At 43.5% G+C, this 12,508-nt stretch overlaps 1 protein-coding gene across 2 annotated transcripts; it reads right to left on the bottom strand.

Moving 5' to 3' along the window:
• Positions 1–2,550: 2,550 nt before the first annotated feature.
• On the bottom strand, positions 2,551–10,567 carry LOC115537198 (sialic acid-binding Ig-like lectin 13). 2 transcript variants are annotated; one of them, XM_030348923.1, is made up of 8 exons: positions 10,486–10,567; positions 10,191–10,260; positions 9,527–9,892; positions 8,794–9,117; positions 8,388–8,660; positions 8,192–8,264; positions 8,070–8,103; positions 2,551–3,806 (listed from the first exon to the last, which is right to left on the bottom strand). In XM_030348923.1, exons 2-8 carry the CDS (start codon positions 10,255–10,257, stop codon positions 3,612–3,614), a joined length of 1,332 nt encoding a protein of 443 aa, XP_030204783.1. In that variant the 5' UTR covers positions 10,258–10,260; positions 10,486–10,567; the 3' UTR covers positions 2,551–3,611. The 2 variants fall into 2 exon arrangements, with proteins under 2 accessions (XP_030204783.1, XP_030204782.1); XM_030348922.1 differs by lacking the exon at positions 2,551–3,806 and adding an exon at positions 3,881–4,108.
• Between the last annotated feature and the right edge of the window lie 1,941 nt (positions 10,568–12,508).

Genomic DNA, 12,508 nt, shown 5'->3' with positions numbered 1-12,508 from the left:
ATAACATACTTTTTTTTTATTCTAAAAGTCAGTAATATTCTCTGGCGAAGCATTTTCAAGCACTGCTGCTGGTTGGCTATAGGGAGTCCTTCTGTAGTGAGACCTGCTGATGGTTGGATCTCGAAAGTACTGCTGTAGTGAGTCCTGCAATTGTGGGTCCTGGTGTAGAGAGCCTGTTGCTGGTTGGCTGTAATGACTCCTGTTGTAGTGAGTCCTAATGTAGTGAGTCCTGTTATGATTCCTGCTGTAATGACTCCTGCTGTAGTGAGTCCTAATGTAATGATTCCTGCTGTAGTGAGTCCTACTCTAATACGTCCTGCTGTAGTGAGTCCTGCTGTTGTGAGTCCCATACAGCGATTTGTCGCATCCAGTCCGAAACACTATAAATGCTGTGGCCATGTGTGGACCAGTGGCGGCTGGTGCTTTTTAAAGTGAGGGAGGAAGGACTGCGCGCTTGGTTGCCATTGGCCTGCTTGCACTGTTGGTGTATGGTGGCATAAGAATGTGAGACTGAAGTTGTTTCAGGGTGTTTTGGTGAACTACAAAATAGCAGGGAGGGAGTTATGTGAACAAAATGTATACAAAGCCACCAGTGGCATCACTGTAATTTGAGAAGGAAAGGAGGCAAAGCATATTAGTCAAACCAGGCCTACTATTGATTTGTAAAAGTAAATAAAAAAATCTGGGCCTATCATTGGGCCTATTTTTGCCCTCACTGACTGAAGTTATTTAGCTATGTTTATTTTCAGTTACAATTGCTTGTAATGCTACCAGTAAGTCATGTGTACCTAGCAAACCATGTAGCACTCACAACACTGACGTTGCCATTACTTCTGGTGACCTTGATTTTGGGAAGTGGTCTACCTCTTTCTTTGGTCGCAAACTTAGCACTGTAACTGAATGAATGGAATGCTTTTTGTAATAAGACGTTAACAATGTCCTCCGTTTCCAATGTTTCCATTGTGCATTTAGGATCTTGCTATCGCAGATTTCACTTGCTCTGCGTCTCTCAGACTGAGCACCGCGGCAATGCAGACCGGGTTTGCTATCGACAGCGTTGCCAGATTGGGCAGATTTCCCGCCCAATGATAATCTTTCCAGCCTAACATGGTTAAAAGTAGCCCAATTGGGTGGGAAATCTGACCAATCTGGCAACACTGCTCAACATCCAGGGATCCTGCTTATTGATTCATAGCGCAGACGGATAGATTTTTGCGCGAATCAGACCCCTTAAGGTCCCACCCACTCAGAGGAGGATTTTCCTCCTCTCTCCCATTGAAACCCATGTTATCCACCGGCCGCCAGTACTTTCGGGAAAATGAATGGGAGTCAACGGAGGCGGAGGGAGGACGTTCCTCCCTGAAGTAATTGTCAATAGGCGATAGGGGGTGCTAATGTCCCTTTACCCAGGAAAACGAACATTATATATTCAAAGGCAATAAAGTAGTCATATTTAAGGGCATTAATTCATTACAATAGTCTGGGCAATCTACATTTTTTATTCTCAACAATGTTAGGGAGGATCTTCCTCCCTCTCCTCAATGGAGAAGCCTCCACTGGTGTGGACACCCCTCCACTTCACGAACGAGGCATCACAGCGGCCATGAAGCCTCTTATCTCTGAGTGCTCTCTCAGCTCAGCTCCATGTCCATGATCAGCGTGGGCCTCAGCTCCAGCACTACCTTGGCTCTTCCTGCCGGTGTAGGCACCAACCTGGCTGCAAACTCTTCTTCCTTGCTTCTTCCTTCTAATTGTCTGGCAGTATAGTTGTATATTTATGAATGATCAGTGTTCGACACTAAAGGAGCAAAACCTCAGCCCAGATCTGCGTATCTATTCACACGTTTTCTGTGAACACTGAACACTTCTCTACATTAGACACAGGAAGCTATGATGTCACCTCTTTGCTAAGTTAAAACCCTGCCTTGTAATATACCAAACCTATGGACAAAAGATCACACACTGCCGTCAGAGGAGGGGTGGTGGGGTGGGGGGGGGGGAAGAGATCGACCTGAAGGAGGACGTGGACATAGGAGACGAGGACCAAAGTATGGGCTGAGATTGGAGCATCGTCGGTTGACCATGTTGTGGGACATTGGGACATTGAGAGAGCTGGAGAGACAAACCGACCTCAGCAGAGGAGTGTTGCAAAAGTGAGTTTGGTTTGGCAAAAACAGGCAAAAATAATATTTCTCTACCGTCTCCAGTAAAACCCTTCAGCACAGTTTTCATAGTAGGCTTTTTATTAGAATAAACAATTTCAGCAAAATGGACGAGGATGAAATCCTGCATGAATGTATCTTCATAGATGAAGCGTTTAACCTGAGAAGGTCACAGGGAGAAACATCACAGATATTGTGAATGTCAAATGTCTACAGAGCAGACCAGATACATTGTTATCTGGGACAATCTAGATTTCCACCAATCTGCTCTGGTCCATAATCAGTTCCATTAGCATCCACACTCTCACTCCAATCCTCCCCACCATACTCTCAAGGGCTGTGAACTATGGAGGCATTTTGAGGACCATAATCAAATGAAAACGCAATGTTGATGATGAAAATGCAATATCACTGATGCTTTTTATTGTTCATAATATACATACATTATTTGAGTCAGATATACAATTAAAATGCTATCTCTTTGCATTTGAATTGCTTCAATGTAGACAATATTAAAATGCAAATGAGTGGGTGGGACAAACTCCACCCATTGGGTAACTGGCTGAACTTTCAAATCGGTGTCACCCTTCACATCACATCCTCGTCCTCATAATCCTCATAAACAGCACCTAGCCCTACAGGGAGTCAAACTTGTTTTGGTTTATTGGGTGCCTTGGAGACAAAAAAGCATAAGGGGTGCCATGTTTTAGAAACATTTTGCAGCCGCAGCCATAGATGCTTAAAGTGTAATTCCGGCAAAAATTTATCCCAGGGTCTTTTCTTTTGCATGTGATCCCATCAAATAAGCCCCCCAGATACCTTTTTCATTGAAAATCAAGCATAGAGTTTGCTCGGCGCAATGTTTGCCTCCATGTTATTTGTTAGGGGCACAGCGAAAATCTTCCAAAACCATTAATATAGCTCAGAATAGCACCAAACCTCTTCAGTAGCATGATTAGGGTCCCTACACATAAAACGATGCATCAACAACTTAATTAGCGTACCGGGAGTTGGTTGAAAAAGACTGTTTTCCAATTCAGATTTTTAAGTTAAATTTGTTGGTGCCTCTATTATATTATCTACGGTAGCTGGTAATCAAGTTCTTTTTTAATAAACTCCCGCTACACTAACTAAGTTGTTGATGCTTCATTTTAGGTGTAGGGACCCATATCATGCGCCTGCAGACGTTTGGTGCTATTTTTGGCTAGATTAGTGGTTAAAAAATGCAGATTTAAAAGCTTTCGCTGTGCCCCTAGCCAATAACATGGAAGCCAAACATTGTGCTGGGCAAACTCTATACTTGATTTTCAATGAAAAAAGTATTTGGAGGGCTTATTTGATGAGTTTAAATGCCAAAACAAAGACCCTGGATTCACCGGAATTACACTTTAAGCAGGATATGTTCATGCTGACATAAGTGGATACTAAAGAGATCCCAGTCCAAACTATTCAGCTCCTCTCCAGTTCAGCCCTGATCTGTGTGTTCTTAGCCTGTTGAGCAGTGATCTCAACGTACTCTGAGGTCTGCTCCTCCCCCTGGGGGAACACCAGGCCTGGGTTCTGCACAGCACCTCGCTTGGCAAAGTCGATCTCTCCGTAGTTGATCTCTTCTACCTGCTTGTCTGACGCCTCGAATATTGGATTCTGTGGAAGAGCATTGATACATGAATAGGCCTACATGACTTGAAAGAAGAGTCAAACAAGTGGTTCCCATAAAACAGGGTTAGGGATGTTCAAGATCTTTTCATTGAAGTCCACAAACAGAAAAATATAAGAAGGGCTGGGACACTCACCAGAGGTAAGGTATATCGCCTCACTTCTATTGTATCAAAGTTAGCGAAATCATTCAAATGAAGGTCAGTTATGCTTGATAATTGAATATGCTTAAAGAAAAAACTCAGCTTATATAACAGCCTTCTGTTCATGGGTTTCCCCTTTATACAGCCCTGTATAAAGGGGAAAAAGGTATTGGTATATTTCAAGCTTGTAATGCGAATAAGTTACTGAACAGTGGCTTATCGAACAGACTCATCATTCTTTTTGCGTGGATTCCAATCAGAGGAAACTTGGCCTTTTCCAAGCTCCGCCAGAAGTCGGTTAGGGAGAGAAGCAAATGTTGATTCTTCAGAGAATCATCACACTGTAGTGTTTCCCATACATAGACCAATGTGTGGCGCTGCGCTACAGAATCAATACAGAGCGTCACAAATTGATTCTGCTTATTTTTTTAATTTTTTTTGCAATTTTTTTGAAATATAAATATCGTTCCGTTCATTCATCTCCTCATAGCACTCTTTCTCCCTGATATTCTTGTTCACACACGGATACACACAGGAACACGCACACACAGAGACGAGCGCACATTCATGCCAGTGTTGCGCGGGTACCCTTATAAACAGCAGATTCACCCGCTCCTCCTCTCAACGCGCCTATCAAAGGAAAACCAACGGGCTGAAAAAGCCTCCCACTCCGAGGAGGCACACATTGCTTTCTGTGTGCCGGAAACACTGCACTGCATTTCGATAAGTTCTAATTGCAGACTCTCTTCCACTTCGTCTGCATCCATCGTACAATCTTCGAAGCACTGAGTAAGCAAAGAAAGATCCGCCTTCGGAACAGCACATCTGATTTCGGTCAGCGTGGGGAAGTGCGAAACATTGAAGTTGCAGCTCATGAACTTTTAGAAAAGTTGATTTCAGATCTCAGGGAATAACACCGCTGCAACACGGAGCGGCCACTTGACTGCCACATCAGAATGGTAGAGTACGTCCCCGTATTCAGCATCTACATCAGATAGAAAAGCTGTGGTAGAGCCCTCAGGCTCGAATTATTTTGACCGTTTTCAAGACCTTTTTCATCACATCGCCAAGCTGGACAGCTTTGCTACAAAGGGCTTGATGGTGGATGAAGCAGTGCATTTGAACAGCCTCACCTCCACTCCCTTGCACCTTGGAGCACACCCTAGAGGCCATTCCTTTGTGCGCGCCTTCCATTGCTGGAGTCCCATCCGTTGTTGCTCCACAAAGCTTGTCCAAGTTATGTCCCATCTTTTCAATTGCATCTGACGCAGCTTCAAAGATGTCCTTAACGTTGTTGTGCCCTTTAGACTCCTAAGATCAAGCAGATCCTCCGCAATGCAAAAGTCGACTCCCCGTAAATTAATGAACCGCTGTGCAGTGTCACATGCAATCGAGAAAAAATCAGAAGCGTAAGCTTTTTCCCACACTTGATGTTTTAAGGTGCTTCTCAAGTCTTTGATTCGCAACAAAACTGTGTTTCTGGACATGGCCACAGTTTTGAATTCCTGCATTTTCTCTGGGCACATTATTCCTGAAACTTTAGCGAGACAGTGTTTAATGAAGGCACCATCTGAGAATGGATTCCCATGTTGGGTTAGGTTAGGGTCAATGAGTTGAGCTACCTGCTATTATTGCATTTTCTTGTGTTTTGTCAGTCTGGAGGAGAAAGGGATTGTTGACCGCGATTGTCTCCCGCCGGAGCCCGGCTGCCCACTGCCGAGGCACCACCGCCTCGGCAGTGGGTAGCGCCGAGGCACCACCAGCCCCACGGCGGTGGTGCCTCGCGGCGGTGGTGCCTCAGCAGCGGGCAGCGGGGCTCCGGCGGTCAACAATCACGGGCAACAATCCCTTTCTCCTCCATGTCGCGGTTCATGTACTTTTCGGAGTCAAAGCCAATGTACCTTTTCCCCAATTCCTCCTCAACCATGGTTGAGATAAACCTCCACTTCCACATCAATCTGAAATTGACTGAACCGCGACATTGAGGAGAAAGGAATTTTGACCGCGATTGTCTCCCGCCGATGCCCCAATTCCTTCTCCATCATGGCTGAGATAACCCCCACTACGAGTCTCGCTATGGAAATACCAGGGACGTCAGAGAACCCAACGTGTTATGCGCTATGACACCAACAGCAGAACGGTTATCCAAATAACAAAGTGTACAATACTTGCGTTATAGTGTGTGTATTTACACACACACACACACACACACACACACACACACACACACACTCTAAGTGGCATCCCGCCACTTAAACCTCGGCCCGGGCGGGTCCGAGGTGGGGTGATTGACGGCGTATACCGCCGCCACCCACTGAGTGGCGACGAAGAGCATCACTCTCTCCCAAATCAGCGAGATTGGGGGACACCTGGCCGGAGGCAGAGAAAGCCAGGGAGAGACTTTAAAAGGAGCATGAGGACTGTCATTTGAGAGGAACGGGAGCGAGAGGGAAGGAAGCGCTCGGGTCCGCGAGCGGCTAGAGGCTCACGGAGACCCTAGAGACCGCGAGTATATTGTATTGTTTAAGATGTATGTAATAAACGCCGTGATCGGCTTAAACCCCCACTAAACGTGCGATTTGTACCTGGAACCCGGCTCATTGGGGGAGCGGGGTGCCGCAACACACACACACATGGGGCTCACACAGTGTTAGCTCATTGTCTCATTGGAGGGCCAAATTTTCTGGGTGGGCAAAGCATGGACGTATTAAAGGGGCAAAGCAGAGAAAGGGGGGGTACCATGTCATCGTTTGATGACCTATGTGGAAAATTCCAAATCGGCGCGTCTGAGCTTTGTTTTTTCAAAGGCAGAGCAGGATACCTAGTTCTCGTTTTACACCTAATGCAATTTCTAGTCCTGGGGGACCATATTAATGTTAGAAAACCTCATAAAGGTTTATAAATGTTCATGCCATGGGATCTTTAACTTTTTGTTCTTGCTCGGCACCAGTGTAGGTCTGACGGTTTCATTGTGTGTGGTTTCATAGTGTTGCCGTACATTATAGTCTTTCATCACTGCAACAGTTTCATTGCACATTTCCCCTTGAGGTTGCAGAGTACAATTGTATTTCATTAGGTAGGTTTATTTTTGGGAGGGCTGATTAAATTTTTGCTTGAGTAATTCCCTTGTAGACAATTGCATATTTTAAGTCATTAGGGGTCCAAGCCAACAGGTTGGATCCCTATTGTTTTTGTAAGGATTATTATTATTTTTATTATACTTCCTACCAAGAATGTGGGCCCACAGCCCAAACCGTAAATGGTGCGGACACGCCAATTGCATGACTAGATCCAGGTCAGTGAAGACTATGCAGACGACAAAATCCAGACACGCCGGTCACTAGGTGGCGCTATACCTCGGAAAACGTGTTTGGGGCTATAACTCCCACACCGAACCTCCCACAGTCAAAAGAGTTAGACACACAGATTCACTGGAGTCTGCCGCATCTTTTGGCATAGGCCACGCCCATTTGCGTCTATAATTTTTTTTCGCGAAAACCGCAAAACTGCCTTTTGCCTTGTCCTCCCACATTTCTTGACCAATTGACACAAAACTTTGCACACGACATCTTCAGACGCACACGACAAGAAATCAGCAAAAGTATTTTGATCCGACCATCGTTGACGAAACGGTAGCGTTTTGAATATATGTTTCGCCATGCAAATCAGTAAAAACTATTTTGATCCAACCGTCTACGACTAAACGGTAGCGGAAACTGCGTTTGGGGCCGAAACTCCCACACCGAACCTCTCAAAGTCAAAACCTTGATATCCACAGGTTGTTCACGGTAGCGTTTTGAACACTTGCTTCGCATTGTGCCGGCGAAATGCACACTTCTTGGACCCCTGCATAACTGCTTGCAGTTGTAGTTTATAATTCTTTCTTTATGCAGCAAAAATATTTTTACTGCAAGTAAGCTTATTTCGTTTATCGCAAATACTAAAAATAAACTACGATAAATAAACATTGCTTAAAATAAGATGATGTACAGAAATGACTGCATCCTACAAAAATGTATATGAGTTAACTTGTTAACTTTGCCTTAGGGTAAACTATACGTTCAAATGCAGGATGCTAGTACGCTGTCCACCACTGTGTGGTTCCTACCTGTTGCTGTGTTAAAGTTTTCTTCAGTAACCACCTAAAAACATGAAGTGGAATCACAGGTTAGAACGGATATAGATCTATATCTAAAGATATAGATGTGTGTTACTGTGTGTTTTACTTACAGGACACCGATGATCAGACCAATAAAGAAGACGGTACCAAAGAATCCACCAATTATCAGAGGGACATTCAACTCTGTAGGAGATAAAACATTGTAGATCACTGGGGCATTGTCGTATCCAGATTGTAGGGATATGTTTGGGATGTGTATTATAGTAAGGTTTTTATTATAGGGCCTATGGGTAGAAGTTGATATACCGACGCTTTCACCGCTGATAGTTAGCGTAATCTCTTTTGATGTTTGGTTTCCCAAGGGATTCGTGGCCACGCAGTAGTAGATTCCTCTGTAGCTGGACACATTGAAGCTGTACAAAGATCCATCTGACACGTTCAGGGGTCCCTCCGCACTGCTCCTGAACCAGGTGAACCGGAGAACGGGGGGGTTGGCTCTGCTGGTGCACGTCAGGTTGACCACACTGCCCAGCGACACCGTGGGGGGGCTGACGGAGGCCTGGGTATCCTTCGGGGAATCTACAGGAACACAAGATAAGTCTTCAGTTTCAAGCTATGGTTCCACTGTTGACGGATTTGAATGCAGTATGTAAACTCTTTCTGCTTCTCAGCCGCCCCGGCTCACTGATTGGACCGTCTGCTGGTTACTCACAGGAAACCTTGAGCGTCACGACGCTCTCTGCTGTTCTGATGCTGGGCCCGCCTGCTGGGTCGTTCACGGGATACTCCACCAGACAGGTGAGGCGGACCCCGTCATGTCGGTCCGACAGAGTGATGTTTAGCCGCCGGGTCCTGACGTTAGGCTCTTGGTCTCCGTGCGGTTCCGGCCGGCCCTCAGGGCCTCCTGACTGGTTCCAGCTCAGGTGAGGCGGCTGGGTGGGACAGGGTGCGATGGCACTGCAGGTGAATGTTACCCTGCTCCCCTCCGTTAGTAGTCCCTCCGGGAGGGTCTGTATGGAGGGTGCTGGGGCTGAATCTAGGTGGTTGTTTTTAATAAATATTTGCATTAGGCTGAGATGTAGCTTCAATATCAACATGAATGAAGCATGTTCTGTGTTGACTAGTGTATTCAAGAGGGGAGAATAATCATCATAAACACCTTGAAGATTATTTGAGGGAAACGAAGTATATCTAACCCCCTAGTCAATAACTCATGCACTACAGTATACAATATGACACTGGCATAAGACATTATTCTTTAAAGTGAAAGTACTATTCTGTTGTATTGCTATTTTAATTCTAGACCAGGAGACCAAGTAGATCTGACTAATCAGGAAGTAGCCGACTACCAAAAATGATGAAAATAATATTGAAATAGGTTACAATTAATAATAATAATGACAGTAATAAAAAAATAGACCCCCAAACCAAATGGCGTCTCCTACCTTTAACTGTGATTGTAAGATTATTGCACCTGTCGGTTGCCTTGAAACTGGTGCTGTCCACTCTGAAGTAATATACGTTGGCATAACTTGAGATCATGTTTGTAAAAACAGTTGTGCAGTTGTATTCCCTCATGTTCCCAATGATACTAATTGGATATATATTATCTTGTATGTTGCTTGGGAATACCGCATCTTTAATATTAGTGGACGATTTCAACCATGTACCCCAAATGGGTTGGCTTTTATCTATTCTATTTGATGGTACTGAATCAAATGAACATGGAATTTGCAAACAAGTGTCGCTCAATGCCTCCATCTTGTTTGGCATAGATGCATGAAGTTCTGCATGACAGGATCCCTCACCACCTGCAATGCAAGCGTTTCTTACACAAATTGGCCAATGACATGCATCCTTCCTGTCCCACCACATCCTCCTCTAACAGCCTGGCCATAGCTCTACTAGACCGGCATCACATTCTGAACATGGATACCGGCTTCATTTACGATTCATCGATTACATGCAGATTAGCCGATAGTCCAATTAGGTGTAAAACTAATTATAGATTCTCTGTCTTGTAAAACGGGTCTGTTGGCGTGTCATTACCTAAACATATTCAGTGCTTAGAACTAAATATTCACAATCTAACAAATTAACACCAATCACCTGAAACAAAGATGACATTCAGCAGCATTTCCAACTGGATCATCGTGATGCATCTTGTGAACCTCATCTCCTGCATCATGAATTCAGTGAAGGTTAGAGTTAAGGGACAATTGTCTTCGTTTTTAATGTGGACTTGGTTAAGCTACCTACATCTTCCTTGTTGAACAATTACAACAAATAACAACCATTAAAATACAGTAGTTTACATGGAACAAAAAAACTAAAAAGATCATGCCTTAAACAGTTTTTTCAAGGCCTTATAAAAAAGAATGTATTTGATGTATTAATTTCTTACCGAGAGCCGTAGATGGTTTTTCACAGCCAACAGGCAGGGTTTGTTCTCAAAGGAGAACAGTGTTGCACCAATGCGTTGTTAGACATGGGTGTACCTAAATACCAAAGTTAGGATACTTCCTCCTTTAGCGATTGGGTAACCCTTCCTTTTACAGTCCCCTAATTACTAGGTATTTACCCATAAACCTTGGATAATAGGTGTTGATAAGAATTGGTTGCCTAATTTCCTAGGAAGTACACAATATCGGGAGTTATTACAAACCTAAAACAGTTACAACTACACGCTACTTAGTTGAGTTGATGGTCTTATTACCAGTGGTAATTACACAGTAATACACTATAATTTACCAGCTAATTCCTCTGTATTTACCTTCTTATTACCAGTGGTAATTACCCAGTAATACACAATGATTTATCATGTATTTGCTGGGTAACTACCTCTGTATTTACCTTCTTATTACCAGTGGTAATTACCCAGTAATACACTATATTTTACCATGCATGTACCGGGTAAGTACCTAGTAATTAGGGGACTGTAAAAGGAAGGGTTACCAGCGATGGTCCCTCTGTGACTCTCTTCTTTATGATCCATGCACGGCTAATCAACCTCAATGGACCTTGATCCTAGTACTTCCTCCTCTCAACCATACATGAAGCAAATGTGTGGTGGCAGTCCTCTGGATGTAAATATAAAAATAAATAATATTTTGTCACCAAATTAATTTGTATTCACAGTACAATCTTGAGATGTCTTAAAACAGATCGATTCACAAAATGAAAAGGCTTGTGTTGTATTAAGTGAGCATAGTCACTGTCTGTTTGGACAAAGGATAAGCTGGAAAAAGCTTCAGCATAGAGTTTTGTGTTTTAAAATGAGTATAGAAAGCCTACTATGTAAAACAAATGCATAGATTATAACTTATTCCAAGTTATTTTTAACGGACATGCGACAAACAAAACCAGAACCATAGTTTTGTTTAACTCTAAAAGTCAGTAAATTCCTATGGTGAAGCTTTTTCAAGCTCTCCTGCTGGTTGGCTGGAGGGAGTCCTCCTGGGGTAGCGATTCTTAATGTAGTCAGTCCTGCTGTAGAGTCCTGCTGTAGAGTCCTGCTGTAGTGAGTCCTGCTGCAGCGAGTCCTGCTGTACCGAGTCCTGCTGTACCGAGTCCTGCTGTAGTGTCCTGCTGTAGTGAGTACTGTGGTGAGTCCTGCTACTGGTTGGCTGTAGTGAGTCATAGATGCTTAAACAGAGTATTATTTTACTGACATCAGTGGATGCAAAATCGATCTTGTTGCAAATCATGATATTCATTGTTTCTCCAGTTCAGCCCTGATCTGTGTGATATTAGCCTGTTGAGCAGTGATCTTAACATACTCGGAGGTCTGCTCCTCCCCCTTGGGAACAATATGAGGAAATAACAATAATAAGTTATTTTACAGTAAATGTTCCTTATTTTTTTCTTGGACCGGGTGGATTTTGTGGATGTAAAGATACGTGCAGGCATCAACATTTGTAAATTAATCTGTAAAATGACAGGTAATGAACCATCATTTAAGATTACATTCATATTATGTATTTTATTGCAGAGACATGATATTTTCACAGAGTGATCCCAGGGCATCCCCTGGTTAACAGGTCTGATCGCCCATTCCAATCTCTTTCCAATGACTTCATGTATTCATTGCAATATCTTTTATTTCCAAGATGTTTCAATGGTGAATTTTGATGATGTTTTGCGATATTGAATACACATGTCCCCAATATGCCCTCTTTCATATTAAATAGACCCCAGGTCACCTCATTACATCACTTACTTTAGGGCTAGATTTATAGTAGATTATCTACTACTTTTAGTAAACCTTAATGCCCTGATTCATATTAGTCTATCTCACTCCTACGTCATCTGTACCCCTTGAATGTTGTGTCCGCTTCAATAATTGCATGTCTATGAAACCCATGGTGATGCGCTTTGAAGCCTTTGACAATGATTTAAGTCTTCCTTTCACTTCATTCATTGCATTG

Source organism: Gadus morhua, chromosome 23 (genome assembly GCF_902167405.1).
Source record: "Gadus morhua chromosome 23, gadMor3.0, whole genome shotgun sequence".
In the NCBI taxonomy this organism is placed as follows: domain Eukaryota; kingdom Metazoa; phylum Chordata; class Actinopteri; order Gadiformes; family Gadidae; genus Gadus; species Gadus morhua.
This window is presented reverse-complemented; position numbering and strand designations above follow the sequence as displayed.